The following is a 21,538-nucleotide window of genomic DNA, read 5'->3' as shown; positions in this document are numbered from 1 at the left end:
GATGCTTCTCAGTTTAAAGATACTGTGCAGATGTGGTACTGGAGGTTTTTGAAGCATTTGCAGTGCAGTTATTGGACACTTAATGTGACTCACTGTGTAGTGTAGTCTACCAAGTCTAAGAGTACCTATGAAGCCGAAATTCAAGTTTTTCTTGCTAACATTGGGTGTATTTTATGCTCTCGTCTAAATGCGCCATTTCTGACTCCATATGTAGTATACAGTTATAACACAGAAAGAAACATCTGTAACAGGATGTGACTGGGGCAACAAGAACCCTACAAAAATAAGGTTAATAAAAAGACATGCTAAATGGTACAGCAATAACTTCAGCGTGCTATGTAACAGTTTATCATTAACAACAGTTGTAATGAGATATTTGTTATATCTTGTATATTTGCTAATGCTGACCCGAGTTTGCCTCTTAATTTAGTGCAGCAAGCACGAGAAAATTGCACGAAAAAGCCAAACAGAATGCTTTCTGCTGAAGGTCAAATTCCTCTATGCTATTTTGACATTTAACACTTTTTGCTTCTTATTTATTTGAAACATAAATCTTACCTTTTCTCCTTTCTCACCCTCAAAGGCCAGCTTATCTCCCTATAAGGAGATCAAACAGTTACACTCTCATGCAGTTTCTCAAGTCAGAAACCTTGATTGTACAGTTTATCAGTCTTGACAGTGTACTGATCAGTAATCTCACCATCGGTCCAGGAGGGCCGGGAGGGCCAGGATCACCCTGTAAAACAATTATTAAGTTAGTCAAAGAAAAATTGTAATAACACATTCAGTAATTGCATTTAATTGAAAATCTAGAAGGACTGTTTTCTTAAAGGTGCTTTTTTTATAATTAGGAACACAGATGTGCTTCTAATATTTCTTAGAAAGTTAAGTCTTTGAATGGCTTTTTTAAGATGGGCATCACTGCACAGGTTGCTTACTCTGGGTCCTTCATAACCAGGAGGTCCTGTAGGCCCAATAGGTCCAGGGTTGCCAGTTTGTCCCTGGGAATGAATATTGTGGGAAGAACATTCATTGTATTACTTCAGGCTGTTACTACTTTTATTCAGCGTATATGAACACATGACTGTATGTTCACAAACACACGTGCACTACGCACAGGTCGGCCAGGTGTGCCGGGATATCCTTTCTCTCCTTTCATGGGAACAATTCCCATAAAACCACCGGGGTCACCCTGCAGGAGACAAAATAATTTTATATAGTTGAAAGAATATGTCTTATTGAAAAACTGGATAAACTTTTTATGTTTGACACATTTACTCATAAGCAAAAACATGAAAAATAAATTTTAGCTCACCTTCATTCCAGGAAGTCCCGGTATTCCCTGAGAAAAGAATGAAAAAGAAATAAATCATCTAGTAATTGTATTTTCTCACAGGGATACTATTTGCATTGAGAAACATTACTTTGTTGATTTTTTGTCATTTTTATTTTTATTTAATTTTTTGCTGCCTTGTAGATTACTTGTAACTCAAAACTAATGCTTAGATCGTTTCTATCGTATTCCAGTTAAAGTCACGGGGGCAGGATTCTGAGCCCAAACGGCCACTTCTTCCAGCTCATCCAAGTCATTCCCAAGCCAGTCAAGATATATAACATCTCCTGGGTCTGCCCTGGAATACTTCAACTCGTGAATATCCAAGAACCACCTCAACTGGCTTTATTTTTCAATCAAAATAAATCTGGTTTTTCCTAGAAAAATTTCTAGTTTTCACTATCTATGGAGGCCGATCGTCAGTGCTTACAGGTATCCCTTGAGGACCAGGAAAACCTGAAGTTCCATCTCTTCCTCTTTCTCCCTGAAACAGAAACACAGCAAAGCCAGAAAGCACAAGTAGGGTGAAAATAATGTGACAAATACACAAGTGTGTGAAAAGTATTTAAGTATATAAATGGCATACTTTTGTCCCATTGCATCCTGGGATACCTGGCGCACCGGGTGGACCATCGTGTCCATTGATGCCCTATGAATGGAGGGGCAGAAACAGACAGTTTAAGAGAGTTTGTTTGGCAGCATTCAGAGTGTGAAACAGGAAGCAGATCTAAGCAACTTACTGGAAGTCCTGGGTTGCCTGGGAAACCTGGCAGACCAGTAGGTCCCTGCAAATTCACAAACATGAGATAGGTTTACCCTCTAGTGACAAGACAACAACTGCAACACGTTCTAAATGTTGGGATGACAACTTTAGAGTGTGCAACTTATACTTGACACCGTATGCTTTATACAGTTTTAACGGTTAGTTACTCACTCTGACTCCTTTCAATCCAGGAGCCCCGAACTCACCAACATCTCCCTAAGAGACAAAAAAAATCCCAAAAAACATCACAGTTAAATTAATTATATAAAAATCTGACTTAAAACCCTTTATGGAATACAAATCTAGTGTTTTTTCTTTCAACTAGGTGATTTATTAGTTAAGCCAAGCCACATTAGGGTTACTTAAGGCTAATAAAGGCATTTACATCAGGTACTAAGCAATCAGCTTATATTATGACAGATAACAATAATTGGTTGGCATATTTAGGATTTTAAGCTTTTCTTTCCCTACATGATTCTGGACTTCATATATTAAGATTTTAACAACACATTTTAAAGATCTTAACTTTTCTCATGCAAAATATAAACATTTTCACATTTCATTTAATACAGCAGCTTAAAACTGGTCATACAAACCAGATGAAGCCTTGAAGTATCTCAGTAAATGTTTGTACTAACCTTGGGGCCCATTGGCCCTGGAGGCCCTTCAGGTCCCTGAGTCCCTGGGAATCCCATATTACCTTGAGAACCAGGATACCCAAGCTCACCCTGTCATGCACACAGTTATAGTAAAAGTTTAACACAAGTGCAAAAAAATAAACCTACATATTAACTTTGAATTATTTTCATGCTCAAACTGTTTCAACAATAGATTCCAAGACATTTTGAAAATTGCATGATTTATCATCATCATCATCATCATCGTTTATTTGTATAGCACTTTAAGAACACACCAGGCAGACCAAAGTGCTGAACAACACAGATCAAAACAACAACCAAATTAAAAATACCATAAAATCATTACATACAATAAAATAAATAAGAAGGTGCCAGTTTCCTACAGAGTTAAAAGCCAGGGAATAAAAATAGGTTTTCAATCTGGACTTAAAGACCTGCACTGATGACGCTTGTCTAATTTGGAGGGGAAGGTTATTCCAGAGCATCGGAGCCGCAATTGAAAAGGCACGGTCTCCTCTGCATTTCAGCCGCGACTTAGGGACCGACAGCAGCAGCTGCTCAGCTGAACGGAGCGAGCGAGGAGGAACATGTGGCTTCAGCAAATCAGATAAATAGACAGGAGCCAGACCATTTAAAGATTTAAAAACCAATAAAAGGACTTTAAAACGAACCCTAAATTCAATAGGAAGCCAATTATTTGATTTACCAAATAATAAATACTATAGTCAGTTCAAAGTTAAGTAAAACACACATAAATAAACTCCCTTAAATCCTCACTGAAGATGAAATCAACTAACATAGTTAGTGAGAGGGAGCCAGAGGAAGTACTGGGTTCAAATTCAACCTGAGGCCTTTCTGTGTGAAGTTTGTATGTTCTCTGGGTACCCTGGCTTCCTCTCACAGTCCAAAGACATGCAGTGGGATAGAATAATGAGCGATTCTAACCTGACTGTAAGTATGAATATGAGCATGAAAGGCTGTCTGTCTCTACGAGGGAGTTATTACATTGTCGTTACATTACGGACAGAAAGTTAAGAGTAGTTGGATACACAGTATTCAGTGTATGGATACACGGTTGTAGTAAAACTATTTTTACGTGTATGATATTTTGAAAAGAAACACAGCCAAAGTAATCAAATTCAAGCGCTTGTGTATATTTAAACCAGTTATTTCAAATGGGAGAGCTTATTTAATGTTATTTAAATAGTAAGAAAGTATATTTTTATTAATATATTTTGCTTTTATATTTAGTAGTTTTATAAGCAGGTTTCAACATGTTCTCTTTGGCTGTGCTTAAATGGACACAGAAATATTACACTATCTGCCACTAGATGGCAGCATTGTTTCATCAGGAAGAGAGAGCCTTCACAGTGGAGAGAGGAGTGAGCAGTGTAGAACAAATAAAAAGGGCACAACCCTCAAACTGTTGTTTTAGCTTTGATTTTCATTCTCTGACCACAGTGAGGAGAAACGCTGCATGCTAAACAATAAGGGTTACCACAGCAACTCCTGTCCCTCATCAGGAAATGATATCAGTGGAAATAAGGCACGCATGAGACTTTGGGAAGACTGTTTGAGGCCTTTCAGCAACTTTCAAACCACAGAGGTGCTTTGAGTCAACAGTGATTGGCCAGACTCCACAGAACACAACAATCAGTACATCTGCTGCCGTCGAGCCAGCTGAATGTTTGGCTACTGTTGATGTTAGCGTGAGCCTTAAAAGGCCAGACTGTTGCGCTAAGAGGATTGATAACATTGCAGTCCTCTGATAAAACCGAGCCAACAGTTTACATGTACGCTCACGCAGCACAAGCTGCACTGAAAAGAAAACAAAGTCTAGGCTACCTGTAGATATTATTTTATTTGTTTTTAAATGCTTTAAGGTGTTGAACTGGATCACATAGTTCAATTGAATAAGAGTCCAAAAGATATTTTTATTCTCTTTTCCTTTCTTCTGGAGAAAGAGGGTGTGTCGGGATTAACGTTAGCATGCAAGTAAGGTATCTATTTATAGATCACAGACACAAATAATGTTAAATTTGGATATTTGGATTTGGCTCCAAGTGAAATACCTGCTAGTAGGCTGACTTTGTTGATTACTTTGGTCATTCACATTGGCAACAGTGCTCTGTGTAGAGTTTGCATGTGCTCCCTGTGCCTGTATGTGTTTTTTTTTCCCAGAGGCTTCATCCCACAATCCAAAAACGTGCATGTTACGTTGCTCGCTGATTGATTGGTGGTCTAAACATTAGTTTAAATGGTTTTGTGTCTCTACGTAATAGCCCTGTGATGGCCAGCCATTTGTCCAGGGTGTATTCTGCCTTTCACCCTCCATCAGCAGGGATAAGCTCCAGCGCCCCTGCAACCCTGATTTGATTAAGCTGATTCTTGAGTCAATGGAGGGGAATTTTAAGGTCAGTTTGCTATTTATATTTGAGACTTTCCTTACTAGTTAATTAAGGTGAGAGAAAATTAAGTCTAAGAAAATCTTTATTGAGAGGAAAAACTACACTCACTGGCCACTTTATCAGTTACACCTTGCTTGTACTGGGTTAGACCATTATATGCCTTTAGAGGTGCTTTAATTCTTCATGGCATACATTTAACAAGGTGCAGGAAACATTCCTCAGAGATTTTGGTCCATATTGACACGACAACATTACACAGTTGCTGCAGATGTGATTGTGAATCTCGCATTGCACCACATCCCAAAGGTGCAATATCAGATTTAGACCTGGTTACTGTGGAGGCAATTTGAGCGTCATGAACTCATTTTCATGTTCAAGAAACCAGCTGAAGATGGATGAACATGGTCAAGAGCTCGGTTTGAACTTCAGCGGCTCATCTTGACCATGTCTGCGTGCCCAAATGGACTGAGTTACTGCTGTTATTTCCATTAATGAGCAGGTGAACATGCGTACCTAACAAAGTGGCTGGTCAGTGCATGTAATTACTAAAAAAAATAACCCTGCCCAACACAGCTAATACAACTTTTTCATGTTTCCGGTCCATGATTAACACTAATACCAGAGCACTGACAGCTTTAAGGTTCACAGCCAGTTTATGGCTGGTGTCCCCACCACTTGTGTTTCTGCAACTCAAGGCTCTCATCCGTCTGATGGGAATAAGACCTTCAGGCCAGCTGTGTGTCTGGACATGCTCTAATTCAAACTGCTCTTGTTTCCCATCCTGGTCTTTGCTCCGTGACTGAACCTACTGCACTCCAGCTCCAGTTTGTCCCTCTGAGCTGACCCCATTGAAATGTAAAAGAGGCTTTTGTTTCTATTTGCTGTCAAATTACTGCATCTGTAAATGGAAACTGACATCCAAATGAATCACATCAAGTGAAAAGGAAAAGTGGGCAACGGTATCTAAATGTTTATAGACAGAGATAAATGAAAAATCCAATAACAAATCTTACCTTTGCTCCTTTCACACCGCTGCAGTCACATTTTCCACATGATGCACCACAGCCCTGAGGATGAGGAGAAACATAAAAACAAACGACCCGTAACTTAGAGGAAAAATCACTTAGAAATGCATGTTTGTGAAACTGGGTTTAGGTGGATCTTTTCTGGCCACTGGGGGTGGGAAACAAGAAATCTGGCCATTTTAAGATGTCTCAGCTGTGCTCTCCTTTTATTTAAAATATATAAACAGTCACATGTATTCACAAGCTAGTTCCTAGCTCCGCTGTTTGGTTTGTGCCGTAGATTTGATTATGCTGAAATCAACTGCCAGCTGTGTCTCCTAACAGTAAAGGCCTCAAAACCCACAATTTAGCTGAAAGATGCCAAAAGGACTCACAGAATTAAAGACTTGTGCAGATTTGACCATAAATGATCTGCAGTTTTTTTTTTTTTTAAAATGCGACTTCACTTTTAACTATTGAAAGAAGTTGGTTGTAGCAGGTTTAAATGTACTGATGATACTCCTGACATTGAAGGAAGGTCGGGTTTCTTTTAAGCCACATCAAGGATTCAACGAGTAGCTTTGTAGAACTATTTGCTGGCAGTGGGACATCAATGCAGCTGGCTTCGGCCCTCCATCCCCCATGCTTCCTCTTCTCGGGGGTCTCCAGAGGCCAGAGCCTGGGAACTGGCCTGCACTGCCTTGGCTCTGTCTTTCACTTCTCCTCTCTTCCTTCTTTTCCCATCTTCCAGCTGTTGCTGGACTCACGTGTAAGGCGCTAAGCCAAAAGCCTGTCAGGGCTTTGGACCAGCTCTGGAGACTTGGGCAGACACTCCACAGCTACTCTGCTTCCATGCATTTCTGTCTGTCTCTCGCAGTCACAACAAATAAATAGCTCTATTGCCATTTACAGTACAACTTTGTCAGCCCAACATTAAATACCTGAGTCATGTCTAATCCTCTATTCACTGATATCAAATTCAGCCATTTGTCTGAATCATTTCACTTTAAATCAATAAGTGGCTCAAAGAATGACGGGGAACAACAGCGACTGTTTTCAGCACTATAAGCCCACACCCTTCCACAGTGCACTTGTTCTCCTCTGCCTGCAGCGCATTACATGTGTGGCCTGCAGTTTCCCACTACTTTGCTGTAAAACGACTCCCCCTAACCCCGTCTCGCTTCACCACCTCTGTTTGCTGAAAAGTTTTCTGCAACACCGCAGGAGAACGTAACGAACACCTGCTTTAGATCAGATTAGTGTCATAAGACAAACATGGGAAAAGAATATTGACTCTTAGGGAGATGAACATGTGGGTTTTATTATGGCAAATGTGCTGGCTCGCACGAACAAGGGCTTCTAGTGTTTATATTAATATGATTTAATTTTTTTTGGGGGGGGATTTCAACAAGGAAGTTGAGGCATGCTAATGGAGTGGCTGGATACACTTGCAAATTGTCAGCACTGCTGATCACAGCTGTTTGTGGGTATGTGTTGTCTCATTCACCTGCTTCTCTCAGTCTGTCTCAGAATTGCTCTTTGTCTGCTGTTTTTAAGACACAACTACTTTTGGAGTCATCACCAGGAAACCCAAGCTTCAAACCACAACACACAAACCAGTGACCAACACCGCCCTATGATATCCACCGCTGCATCTCCAAACACAGCACCGGGATATGCGGGTAGATAAAAGTGGTGAGTCTTTGCTTTCTCAGGCTTGTTTTCCTTCTACGCCCATTATGCATCATCATTAACCCAAACATCAGATGGGAATGATGGGAGAAAGACCCAACTGACATCAGGAAAAAAAGAGTGCCTTTTAATGACCTAAACAGAGATAGCACACATGTCTGATTTGTCTGGGCCTTAGAGGGAAGAGGGATCCTTCAAGGACCTTATCATAAATCCTCAGCTATACATCATAATGAGCGTTCTGGTTATCGAGCTGGACCACAAGGTAGAAATCAAAACACAGAACTTGCGCAAAAAATATGAGATGAAATAAACATACAAACTGCAGTGGAATAGTAACAATAATACTTAAAAAACTTTATTCTCTTATATATTTTTATTTACTTAATTGTAAATGGCCTGTATTTGTATAGCGCTTTACAGTCCCTAAGGACCCCAAAGCGCTTTACACACTCAGTCATCCACGCATTCACACACACATTCACACACTGGTGATGGCAGGCTACGTTGTACGCACTGACAGAGGCGAGGCTGCCGGACACTGGTGCCACCGGGCCCTCTGACCACCACCAGTAGGCAATGGGTGAAATGTCTTGCCCAAGGACACTACAACCGAGACTGTCGGAGCCGGGGCTCGAACCGGCAACCTTCCGATTACAAGATGAACTGCCAATACTTGAGCCACGATCGCCCCATTTTAATTGTATTCTTTTTTAAAGATGAAGCATCACTAACCAAAGGGGGACATCACAGTCACATCACAGTATACATTCATCTTTCATATTCAAACATTATAGGGATGCATTAGGCCAATCACCAGATAGATAGTGACATGAAATCAGACCGTAAACAAACAGATTGCTGCTTTGTTCAAGCCAAAAACTCTTTTTGCTTGAAATGCTGTTTATACTCTTCAGGCAAATGACCAAGGCTGTGAGTCTTTGCTTAGCAGTTTCCAAGGCCTCAGGTTACTTGCTGTACTACTTTTGTCCATCACACCTTTTTGCAGCAAACTTCCCTCCATGCAACACTGATCTTAGCCTCTAGTCTTCTTCTCCATGGAGGGTACAGCTCCTTGTGGCTGTTCATCTCATAGCCAAGCATCTCTGTGATCACTGCTGCTGTGGTGTAGATGAACTGATTAGTCTTGGTGATGATTGCAGTAGGGATTCCCGTAATGCTGCATTCACATCTTCTAGTAGACCTTCAGGGGGTACTTCATGTAGTCTTGGTAATCAGCCAGGGTCCAGGTTTCCAGCTTCACCATGATCCTGTCTTTCAGGTCAGCTGCTGTAGAAGTCAATGGAGCTTCAGTCATACTTGGGGCTTGGTACCCAATCTCTGGTGGGGGTCATGGTATCTCCCCCCTGACCTGACATCCTGGCTACCTGTTGCCGTAGCATTTGTGTTGTACTTCATCCATCTCCAGCAGTTGCTTCTTCTGAGCTACTAATTGTTTCGCTGTCAATCTGGATGTTGGGTATCGAACATTCCAACAGTCCCACATCCTCTTCATGTAATCCTTTCCACTGGGGTTAGTTGCATAGTAGCATTCCAGCAGCAGCCTCTCATCCCTCACCCACTTATGCCTTCTTGTTGCAGTAGCCCGCTTCTCATCAGCGTGTCCTGGTTCCTCAACACCTTGGACCTTTTTAATCTGGGGAACATCTGAGCCGGTACGGCTTCAATTATCGCTCTCTCAGTCATATATATTTGTCGATATTTGTAATTTTGAGTGACCAAAAACTGACCAAATAAACACTGAAGATTGTGTTACTCTGCAGAGAGAGCACGATCTTTCGCAGAAGGTGAGTGAGGTGTTAATGTTCACTGTCAAAATCCAGCGTTGGACAAGAAACGTCTGAGATTCTTTGCAGCAGACAGCCTCACGTGTCTCTGGACTCGTGTTTATGTCGTTGCTAAGCCTGGATGCCAGGTGTGAATGTGTCCAGACTGTGAAAAATCAATATGATGTACCCTGGCAGATTGTGTATGTTTACTGGGCAAAGCACAAACTGGAGCCTTCTCATAACTCCATCAATGTGACAAATTGTTTGTAATTGTTTACTGAAGTTGGAGCAAGCAAAGAAACACGGATTTTTAACATCTTTAAGAAGGATGGAGTGGATCCAAGTAAAAGATTTCTTCCGTGTCACGTTCACAAGCCTAGGTATCCACGGTGTTACGTGTCATAGGTTCGAGGGAACACATTGTGCCAACCCTCTTCCCAGAAGGCCTAACTTTTTGACAGCACTTGCTCGATATGTCTGACATCATTACATACGCAAGCGAGAGACACTGAGACAAACCTGTGAGAGAGGAAGTGATGAGTAATGTTTGCTTTAGAGATTAAAAGCCTCTGTGAGGATGTCGCTCCGGAGATCCTGACAATAACACAAACTCTCTCAATGTAAACCAGAGAGCAGCCAAAAAAAGAACAGCAAATGTAGCAAAGCACAAATTGTTAAAAGATAGACTCCAAGCATCAGACTTTTACATTTCTTACCACCACCAGGTTCTTTTTCACCAGGGGCTTTCAGTATTTGCCTCTGTCTCCATTATCAGAATTTTTTTTACATGTTGGCATAAAAGATTTGAACATCAGACCCGTAAGCTATCATTTGACACACTCCATTTCTTAGGTTCTCTTGGGCTTCTGATTTTATCTCACAAATGTCCACAGGAGACAGCTTAAAGAGATTTTTTTTACATGTGCTGATTGCGTGATACAATCTGAAATTGCACATTCAAACAGCAAACTTTGATCTCTGGCTGTTATTTTATTTTGCTGCTAGTGTTTTGTGTAGATTTGTGCTGCACTGATGTTGAAATCTTTACTGAATCGCTCAGTAAAATAATCTGCCATCAGAGAAAAGAATTTCATAACTTTTCCACAACCAATCAGTGCAGCACGCTGTCTTAACCATGCTGCATTGAAATGCATTCCTGACCGCATAAAACACTCCCATACAGACTCCATACAAACGTCTTCACTCAGCATTGAACAAAGGATAAACAATGAGGGAAAGAAGCTGTAGTTTTAAGGTTTGGTTTGCACAGTTAGAGTCGTCCGGCTTTCCTCTGTGGCTTTGCGATTCAGAACCTCAGCTCCTCTTTCCAAAGTGGGCATATCCACATCCACCTTCCAAACACAACAAGTGCACCTCATGTGTATAAGTTTTAACCAATGTTTGCACAAATCTTGTGAGCTGAACTTTTTTAGTGTTTTTGAAGGGAGCAGTACTGGCTATTACCTCATGAGGGCAGAAAAATTCCCATCGCTGCAGTGCTCCACACTGACTATACATTTACAACAGCTGTAACAGTTTCACTGCACGCCTTGCTCCATGTTAAGGGGAGCTGAAGATCACAGAAACATCTGGTCAGTGTCATCTGCAGATCTTCTTTTTAAAACGACGTGACATTCCCAGCACATTCCTTTCATAACATCCCACCCCCAGGATATTCTGGTGGGGGGTGAATGCTGCAGTGTGTAGGCAGTTTTGGTGCCCCCCTCCCACACACACACACACACACACACACACACACACTTTCTTTTTTTTTTTTAAATAATGCAAACAATTAATTCTAACAAAGCCCCAACAGTAGGATAAACTTAATAGCTATCATACAGCATCAAAATACACAAACAGCTTACACACATCTGTCCTTTTGACCACGAGTTAAGGTTTTTAACCAAAGTCATGCACAAATGCCCTGGGAGCTCACATCAAGACATCAACTATGTGGTGAAAGTCTGCAGTTTGTTTTTTCGTTTGTTTTTTCGTTTTTTCAGAACAAAAAACACAAGAAAAACACAAGTTCAGCAGCGTGACAGGAGTTATTCCCCCTTGGTTATCTCCCCGGCTACGGGGGGGGAGCAGAGAGGAGCCTTCCTTCCACATTGATATGGATTTCACTGAGGGGCAAAGCTGATAACTCGGCAGGACAATTTGCTGTTCCTCACATAAACTTTATCCAATGTGGTTGTCGCACTATTCCTGTCATCAGTTGCACATATAGTCCTTCACTTGAGTCGCATTTGGCATGCTGTGATAAACAAAAACCCTAAAATCTCTGCGATCTAGAGTGCCACTATCTCCCCTGAGTCAGTTGTTTTGCAGCTGGAAACGGAAACTGCTGCACTTCTCAGCTATTTCAACCTAAACACCAGATTCAGCATGTGAGGTGAGTCATGCTGTTGCATCACTTTGCTTTGTATTTATATTCTCAACTGTGTTTTGGGCGTTTTATTCAACTGTTTGGGTTTTGGCTCCGCTAATTACTCGTAATCGCATCCGATGAGATGATCTGGCTTTGTGTCACAACCGTAAATATTATGCAACATAGTGAAGATGTTAACATATCGAGCAACCTTCACATAAACAGCTGAGAATTTTCTTTCGTGAAGTAACTAAAATAAAGTTTTGCAAGATTCTCTCCACCCCCCCCTTCGGTGTGCTGAAGTGCGTCCACAGGCAATCCTCATTATGAGCCATCAAACAGGATCCTCCTCTGTTTCGGTCAATTTAGCAAAGTGGCATCAATGTTTAACCTGTGTAACCCAATAAAGAGATGCTCATGACACTAAACCACAGATCATTGCTTCCATACGGAGACAATTAGGATAGATTTACTCCATAAATGTTAGAAGGAGCCCACTTGGCAGCAGGGCTCGTTAGGCAGTGCTAAATGAGACAGTTATGGAGCACAGAGCGTTACAGTCAGCACAACGCTCTGGGCACAGCTGATTTTGATGTCTAGATAACCGCACAAAATTAGCATCTCTGTGGTGCCAACTCGTCTTTCTCGTGGTTTTACTTATTTGTGTAGGTGCCCTTGTCCACAAAGGTGCTCGTCCTCTCAGCATTCCTCACGCTGAAAAATGAGGGAGAGAAATATAAAGCCAAAAAAACCCTGAAATATTAAAAGAGATGAGCGGAGGAGGATTGATAAGCTTTTTCAGCATGTGCTCGGTTTGAAGCGTGCTCCTCTAACATTCCTGGCCTTCTCTGGTACTGAGTCAAGGATGGGAGAATAGAAGTGGAGGAGGGGAAATTTCTATCTTACTGCCATACTTGGAAGACGAGGCTCCTGGTGCAACCCGCTCTGTAAACAAGCGTGTCTGTGTGAGAGACAGCAATACGTGCACCAACTGAAAGAGCTTTTTTTTTTCTAATTCAATATCAAAAATCATGTTTAATTCATAAAATGTTTGGAAACACTTTTAAAATTTGTATTTTTTTATTTATTTATTTTTGCTTTAAAGCAAATTGTGAAAGACATTTAGCCACAGTAATAACATTCAGCTACAAATAAAGTATACCCAGGCTAAAGCAAAAGAAAGTTAGCTTAGCTTTGTGAGCCAGTTTAGGAAGGGGAAACATCTGGCTCAGTCAAAAAAGAAATCAATAAACAAACCTTCGTTCCAATTACCTTCCCTTATTCAATTCAGGGTTGTAGGGGACTGTCACCTAACCCAGCTGTCATACAGTGAAAGGCAGGCTCCACCCTGACTGGTCTCTCACTGGACTATCATGATGACTTTGCACTCTGGGGGGAGTATTCAGAAAAACACACACAGACACAAGGAGAACATGCAAAGTCCAACAGTGAGGCATCTGCATCAGCCCAGGAACATTCTTTCTGTGAGGCCACAGCTGCTGTACCACCATGCCATGCCAACCTAATAATGTATTTATTTGATGAATTTGAAGGAAAAAAAAACCTTGACAAAACAGTCCAAATCTACTTTTCCTCTTGTTTTGTATTGTTACATTATCAGATGAGCTTAATTTATGACTACATCTTAAATAAGAGTCATACTTGGAGATATGTTATATGTACGTTCTGCAATAAAACAAACAAAGGTTTCTGTTTCCTGTATTTAAAGACTCCCGCGGCGCTTATTAGCCGATACCAGCCTGATGTAAAGCATGTCCTGTTCTGGCCACAGGGAGCAGGTATTCATCTGTACCAGAGAACCAGCTCAAGGCTTCTGTAACTGAAAGCAGATGCATCTGCAGAGACTAGTTCACACACATACACACACATGAACTTAATCATGCCCGCACAAAAAGCCAAATGAATTAGCCTGTTAGAAACATACACACATGCAATGGATGTAAACAAAATGAGAAACAGACGCAGGAAAATCTGTGAAATTGGAAACCTTGGCAAACATGATATCACATGCCTGAGCTCGCTGGGAAGAGCTGAACGAAAATGCATGAAAATGACTTAACACTCAAGTCTCTGCTCAAAGGCACACAGGCAAACACAAATGCATAAACAAACATTAACCTGCACACCAGTCAGTTGTTACTCTGCTGATGCATGAGCATGTGTGGCCAAGGTTAGTTTGGGAGCAAAAATGTGTATGTTTTATAGTAAAGCATCTCTGTCCCAGAGTATCACTTTAACTCCAGCATCCTAACAAAGACACACCTCATGCTATGGAGCCTCAGAAATTGAACATGTAAGCACACATAAAACATGCATTATTAACATTGTGCAGTTCATTTGACCGGTCCAGCACCAGCCATATGGAGGCCATCCAGGAACTGTCACACGCAAAATTAACTCAGCTAATGGGAAAATTGCTTTATACAATTTGTCAGGCTTTGCTGAGTCCCAAAATGTTGTGTGTGTGTGTGTGTGTGTGTGTGTGTGTGTGTGTGTGTGTGTGTGTGTGTGTGTGTGTGTGTGTGTGTGTGTGTGTGTACATATGGATTTGAGTTGTACAAGTTTGTGTTGATCACTCCCTGCACATGTTGAGAAATCACAAAGTCCTTTTTGATAGTTTTATGAATTAGACTAAAGCCAAAAACAGCCACAAGCTCTACTACTTCATTTAAACAATGTCATAAATCACTGCAGTGCTTTACTTATCATTTCCAACTCAGACTCAGCGGGTCACCTTTCACTCAACTTCAGATCTTAATGCTTCCAACACATCCTATCCCATATTCCTGCCGTAGATTACAAAGAGTTGCTGACCTCTTTTAATCAGCTAGTCGACAGGCCTTCCATCTTGACCTGTCACATGACCCAGACAGCAACACCCAAATGACCTGTAACCTCTGCTCAGGCCATTAGTGGGGGATTTAGAAGCCCAAACAAGACTTCCATACAAAGGTCATCTTGATAAATCAGCTCTTCCTCAGTGTTAGAGTATGCGAATGGAGATGTGAATGTGGATCAAATGTTACCTTGTTAGCAAATTAAGTCAGATTCCTACTAATCTCCTTCAGAGGGGACTTTCCTGCTCTAACTACCGAACAAACACACATACACACTCCACCTCTGCCCACAAGCGGGCTCTTTGTTGAGCAAAGAGGACACTTTTAACACTCAAATGCAAAAGATTATGTGGCATGCTCATAAAAAAAAAAGTAGCCTGAGAAATCAGAACTCTGGCAAGCTAACTGTGAGATCTTGTTGCAGTTTTCTCATCTCTGCCTGTGGGAGAGAAATGTGTTTATGGCTGCTATGCAGAGCTCTGTTCACGTGCCCACACATCACTTGTCTTGGCAGTTATTGTTCCACGCACAAGTTAACAAAATAAATTCCTCTACAATCCCACAGGAATGAATATGGTCACAAACATCAAATCAAAAGCTGCACTTCTTTTCTTGCTTCCTCCTAAATCAGTTTGACGTGTCTGTGCCCTGGAAGTGAAATATGACAATCTACAAAAACAAAGTTTAAACATTGTGTCCAGCAAATCTGCTTTTGATGCAATCAGAGGAAGAAACTGGTCATAAGGCGGTGATGAAGGGGTGGCAACAATGACTTTTTTTAAGGCGTTTGTATTCTTTGAAAAGGGGCCAATTCTGTTCATGCTCACTTCAACTCTGCCTGCCTCCTCTGTGAATGTGCAGCGCTGGACACCGGATATAGGCTTTGGGAAGCCATTCTTTCTCAAAGGAGGAAGGCCTCTTCCTTGCCTTTTATGCTCACAAAGACAAGAAGGGGTTGGGTCAGCATTACTTGTCTCTCAAGAGTGCTCTGGTATCTGGGAATAACGTCAGGACGTGAGGACAAGCAATGACCCCTGTGACTTAAGTTTCACTGGTTTCGTTCTCAGCCTGGAACATTCTCACACAAATTAGCACGCGTAAAGAACAATGAAAGAAATCATCACAGCCTATTAGCTTTTAAAGTCTTCTTTGTGAAGATCTACCTTATAGGCACAGCAGTTCTATGAGCTAACATTAGCTACAGAGGTGATATTGAGCTTGCTTGCTTTTTGTTGTTTTTTTAAAGTGGATGCTTTTTCAGACTTCCTGAAGGTCAAGTTGTTCTTTGGTCGCCGGCTCTTTTTCACGCATTTTCAGTCCTGTCCTTGTACCCAATCATCTTCTCAAAATTGATCTTGTCAAGACTGACACAAAAAGAGATTATGATCCATCATGTGATACCACCTGGATGACAATGATCCCAAACACACTGCCAATGCAGTAAAAATGCAATGATACACTGTCAGTCATGGATTGGGCTCCCCAGAGCCCGGACCCTGACATTATTGAAGCAGTGTGGGATCGTTTGGGAACAGAATGTAACAAAAGGTGTCCAACATCCAAAGAACAGCTCTGAATGTCTTTCAAAAAGTCTGGAAATCTATTCATGAAGACTATTTAAAGAAAGACTTAAATAAATGAAAAGAAAGCTTGCCTAAGTGAGTTAGACTTTGTTGAGGAAATAAGGTGGTCATACCAAATATTGACTTTAGAGCTCATTACTCATGTACAAACTCTGTCTGCTTGTAGTTCCATGCATGGTTGTCAATTTCAGTAAATCATTCCACCTACTTCCCACTTTCCAAGTGAAATATAAAGAAATGAGAACAATATATTAGACTGTAAAACTGCATATTAGAATGAAAATATCTTTTCGATTTAAGAGCTTATGCTTACTGGTGGAGTAACCATTACTGAAGCATAAAAATATTTTGGTAATTACCAATACTGTTAATTTAGAGCAGCTGTGGCATAAACCTTACATCAGATGATGGTCTAATACATTTATTAAGCATTGAAATATTAGGCCAAAATATTAGGCTTGAATAGTATCAGCATGCCAAATACTGTAGAGTGCAAATCAACCATATGTTGGAATTATGGGGAAGTTTTCTCCCTTGTAAGAAGTGCCTATTATAATAATATTCGGAAAACCTGAATGGAGCATGTACAGCTCTAAGGTCTGTTTCACACAGGCATTTCTATTTGTGCAGTACGTGAAGCTGCACAACTTGAGTGTAAGAAGAAGAGGAAATTCCAAGGACAAGAGAAAGAAAGCCTTTATTATTGTACTTCACAAACTAATGAAGGCCTAATTGAGCCCTTCAGACCCATTATCATACCACACTATTCATCTGATAGCCAGCTAATTGAGAGAGTTTCTCTCTATTGTTCTCCTACATCCGTGCCAATCCTTATCTTCCATAACGTCATTACATCCCTACTGTTTGAACATATGGTGAGATTACAGCTTACAGATTACACCCCTCTGAGGCTTTAAAGATGCAGAACCCCGGCGACAGATCTGACCTCATATCTGTTAAAAATGCCTTAAACTGCCCCTACGCATTGAAAGACTGGCATGTCTCATCTTCTGCTGTGAACCATATCATGAGACCTCCTTAGCTTGTTTGCTACTCAATTTTATCTGATTAAGGCCTTTTCTGGAAAACTTCAGGAGGATGACCTCTTGTTGTCCAGCAATATGTCAGAGCTCAAGCATCTGCAGCCACATAAAAGGGCAACACGGGATAACTCATCCGTTCTTCCAGGAAAGGGGTTCAAGGCTCTAAGTATGGATACGGGAGAACTTCGGGTCCTCTGCAGCTGGATCTGCAATTTCTGTCAATCCCCTTTATTGTCATAACTTATAATGAGACAAATATGAGCCATGTGCCTCTCTCATCTGCACCAAGATGCTGGGCTAGATTGCCATCACTCAGTAAATCAGTTACCCCACCCACCATACAAGCTGCTGTTTTCACGTTCTCTTGCTATCGTTCCTAACTCTTATTTGCAACTCTCAGCAGAGGCCTCTGTTGGGGATTTTCATTGGGCATGGCATCAAAAAACGTAACCACAGCAACATGATGCAGTATCAAAGGATGCCTACGTACTGACAAGAGGTGTTTTAGGTATGCTTGCCAGTTTACAAAATAATAAAATTTTAAAACATTTTTTTAAATTATATGAAACTAACAAAAAGACGTTTTAAAACATAATAATAAATTCAACTTAAAATCGATTTAAAAAGTTTTTAATAAAAATAAATTAAGACTACGGTATATATTTTTAATGTTTCCAGTGTTGCTTATCTTTCATATTAAGGAGATATTTAACACCCATCATGTTCAAGCAGTATAAAGCAGTATTAAATCTGAATATTGAACAACTAATAAAGAAATTTCAGGTGAAGCTGTAAAAGATGAAAGGGGGAAAAACGGCTCTTTGAGTTAACTGTGACAGGCAATTTGTAAAAGGATTTATTGATTGATACTTAAGCACCAAGAGAAGCCCTAAATCCCTTATATCCCTCTGGAGAGGGAAAGTTAGGTTATCAGAGAGTAAACGACAATCTGTACCACGATCCTAACCAGCTGTTGCATGTCTAAGCCCATTTCTATGATTGGACTGCTTATGTTTTGGCAGGTTTTACCACAAGGGGCTTGGTGGTAATTGATTTAACAATGAAACTCAAGATTGGATGGATAAAGAAAATAACACGTTGTCCCAAATCCGGGAGCAACTGGTGTAGAAAACACTACTTATCAAAATCAAAACTAAAATATTTTGCCAAAACCGTATCTGTTATCTGCAACTTTTTACCTCTGCTGAGATTAAAGAGGCTCAGGAACACTCAGTTCTGCACACTGGTATAAAACAAACTGTTCGTGTGAGTCAGGTCTGATGGGATCTTTATTTGATTTGGAGGGATTTTTTTATAAGAACAAACATATCCTTTCAGAAATTGGAGTCTTGTTGAGTGAGGTAACGGAAGAAGGTTTTGTTATAAATATATCTGCTGCACACGATGATCATTAAAAACATACACAGCAGATAAGCTGATAGATGTGTATTTATACTAAAAATAAGCACGTGATTAATTTTATGTGTAACCTGTAACATCATAGCAAGAAGGTCCTGGTTTGAACCCCAGTCAGCGCCTTTCTCTGTGGGACCTGCACGTCCCTCCCGTGCCAGTGTGGCTCTTCTTTGGGTGATCTAGCTTCCTCCCATATATATATATATATATTCCTCCCATAGATATATATGTTAGCTTAACTGGTGATTCTAAATAATTAACCAAATACACTACGTGTCAGCAGCAGCACCAGTTCCTAGCAAGAGAGCTAATGTAGCATGGAGGCTAAGAGCAAATCAGCAGTAGCTAAGAGGGCTTTTATTTTCTTTAAGTTTATCTACACCAAAGTCACAAACTCTGAACAGCTGGGTTGACAAAACTCAAAATACTTAGAACACAGCAATGATTTTTCTTGTCCGCTCTCACTGTCATAATGATCAGTGTCATAACTGAACTTATGCTAACATAAAAAGTTTAAAAAGGCACACTCAGAACGAGAGGAAGTACACAGTAGCCTGGTAATTGAAAAACTGAGTTTAATATTATTATTATTATTATTATTATTATATATTATACATTATCAACTTACTAAACAATACCAATTCAATGAACTTATATTAGTGGATGCATTTATTTACTATGACGTAAAGCTCAGAAATTAATGTTAAGTTGAGCTTGAGGATCTCCAATAATTGACAGACTGATTCCCACTCTCTTTGTGACAATAGGTGATTACAGTTTATTGATTTAACAGTGGTATTAGATCAGTACTCAACACTGCCCCGTTACTTGAAACAAAACATATCTTTATCAGTAAAACAATACGAAAGTATAGCATGGCTCTAAGGCTTTTCCAACAGGTGCTCTGCAGTAGAGTAAAAAAAACTCAAAAAAGAGAGTGTGGAGAGGCAGTAAAACTACAGAAGTATTTAATTCTAGAAGCAATTCAGCAAGCAAAGCAGACCAACACTGTCATGGCTGTGTGCAGGCAGGCAGGAAGAGAGGAGCCAAAATGCAGGACTCGCGGAGGCAGAAGTAACTCAAAATACTCAGCTTTATTGCTGGGAAGAAACTGAACAAAAAACTAACTAAACTGGGAATACGGAACAAACTAAACAGGTAGGCAGGCTGGCAAACAGAACACACAGCGAAAGTGAGGGTACGATGCGACAACAAGCAGGGGACGACGAAGACACTAAATACAAGAGGTGAACAGAGCTAAGACGAAACAGCTGGGAGACACAGCTGACGAGACAGGGAGAGCACAAAGCTGAACGCACTGACATAAGGCACAGACCTACAAAGTAAAACAGGAAGTACATGACAGACACAGAGATCCAGACGAGACACAGAACTTAACAGACGCAGTCTCATGAGCAGACATAATAACATCATGGGCAGACAGGGGGAACACAGAAAAGAGAGACCACCGCAGACACAGAACAGAAATCTAACAAATGGCAAATCTTAATGGAAAATACAATCAGAATAAACAAGATCATAAAAAAGAAACACAAAACACTGAGTCATCAGACTCAGGACCACGACAAACAGGTACTGCCTCAAAGTCTTCACCACAGTCTGTTGGGTCTGTTTTGCTTGCTGAATTGCTCCTATTTAACAAACTGCCACAGCACTACTCTAGTTTTTACCAGCATATCTTTACTGGGCAGTATTTGTTCATGCTCAGCAATGACTTGAGTCTTGCATCTGTTCTTTGTACTCTAAAGTGAGATACAAATACCTCATTTCTACCTAAGCAGTAGTACTGTTAATGGTGCAAAACCAGCTTTGCAATGGTGCCTTTAAAGACCACACTTTTACTGCAGAACATTATATAGGTTTACATGGAGGAAGTTTGGGGGATTTCCATTGGAAGAAAATCATGGCAGACAGAATCTGTAGACTGCATCTAATCACTGTTGGACTTTGTCTAGAAAGCCCCACAATAGCCACTGCCACCAGTTGTTACAGCTTTGGGAGCTGCAGCTGAATCAGTACCTGCTTTTAGGCACCAGCATGAGTCATTTTTGTGGAAATTAGAGAAATAAATTCTAGATTAGGCGCCAGCACCATGCCAGTGGAAAAGAGCGATAAGACAGAAGCCTTTGGAGCCAAAAAATGAACAGCTGAAGGATGGGATACAACACTTGTTCAGGCTAGGAAAAAAAACATAAATCTAATTATCTCATCATCATTGTCCAATACTGGACAATTTGGCAGCAGTAGGTGAAAGTTCAGGTCGAGGGATATCAAGTGAGACTAAACTGTTTGCTACGGGGTATCATCACTGGCTCCGAGACACATTCTTCCACTTCTGGGGCTCGTAGTCTTGTTACCTCCTCCCCTTAACCTCAATCGCTCACCACCTCGCACCTCCCTGTTAGACAGATATATCCATTACACTCTGCCCAAACCACAGATGACATTTATGACTCAGCAATTTCACACTTATATGGCTAATTGCACTTTCACCATAGCAGGAATCCTAAGGGAAGTGACCAGTCTCAAGCAAAACATACATAGTGATCCTTAAGTAGTTAAAGTGCAGAAAGTATTAGCATGGGACAAAAAAAACACACCAAAAGAAATGTTTT

General features: G+C 40.7%; 1 protein-coding gene across 1 annotated transcript in view; it reads right to left on the bottom strand.

Annotated features, from left to right (window-relative positions):
* col4a1 (collagen, type IV, alpha 1) overlaps positions 1–21,538 on the bottom strand; it is a 48,020-nt gene that overhangs the window by 20,436 nt on the left and 6,046 nt on the right. Inside the window, 11 exon segments of the mRNA XM_005747175.2 lie at positions 559–597; positions 701–736; positions 939–1,001; positions 1,118–1,192; positions 1,316–1,342; positions 1,764–1,817; positions 1,920–1,982; positions 2,074–2,118; positions 2,268–2,312; positions 2,735–2,824; positions 6,156–6,209. Of these exon segments, the coding sequence (XP_005747232.1) occupies positions 559–597; positions 701–736; positions 939–1,001; positions 1,118–1,192; positions 1,316–1,342; positions 1,764–1,817; positions 1,920–1,982; positions 2,074–2,118; positions 2,268–2,312; positions 2,735–2,824; positions 6,156–6,209 (591 nt within the window).

This window comes from Pundamilia nyererei, unplaced genomic scaffold (assembly GCF_000239375.1).
Source record: "Pundamilia nyererei isolate P.nyererei 1_Seehausen unplaced genomic scaffold, PunNye1.0 scaffold00190, whole genome shotgun sequence".
NCBI classification, from domain to species: domain Eukaryota; kingdom Metazoa; phylum Chordata; class Actinopteri; order Cichliformes; family Cichlidae; genus Pundamilia; species Pundamilia nyererei.
The sequence above is the reverse complement of the archived record's forward strand: the minus strand, read 5'-3'. Positions and strand labels throughout refer to the sequence as shown.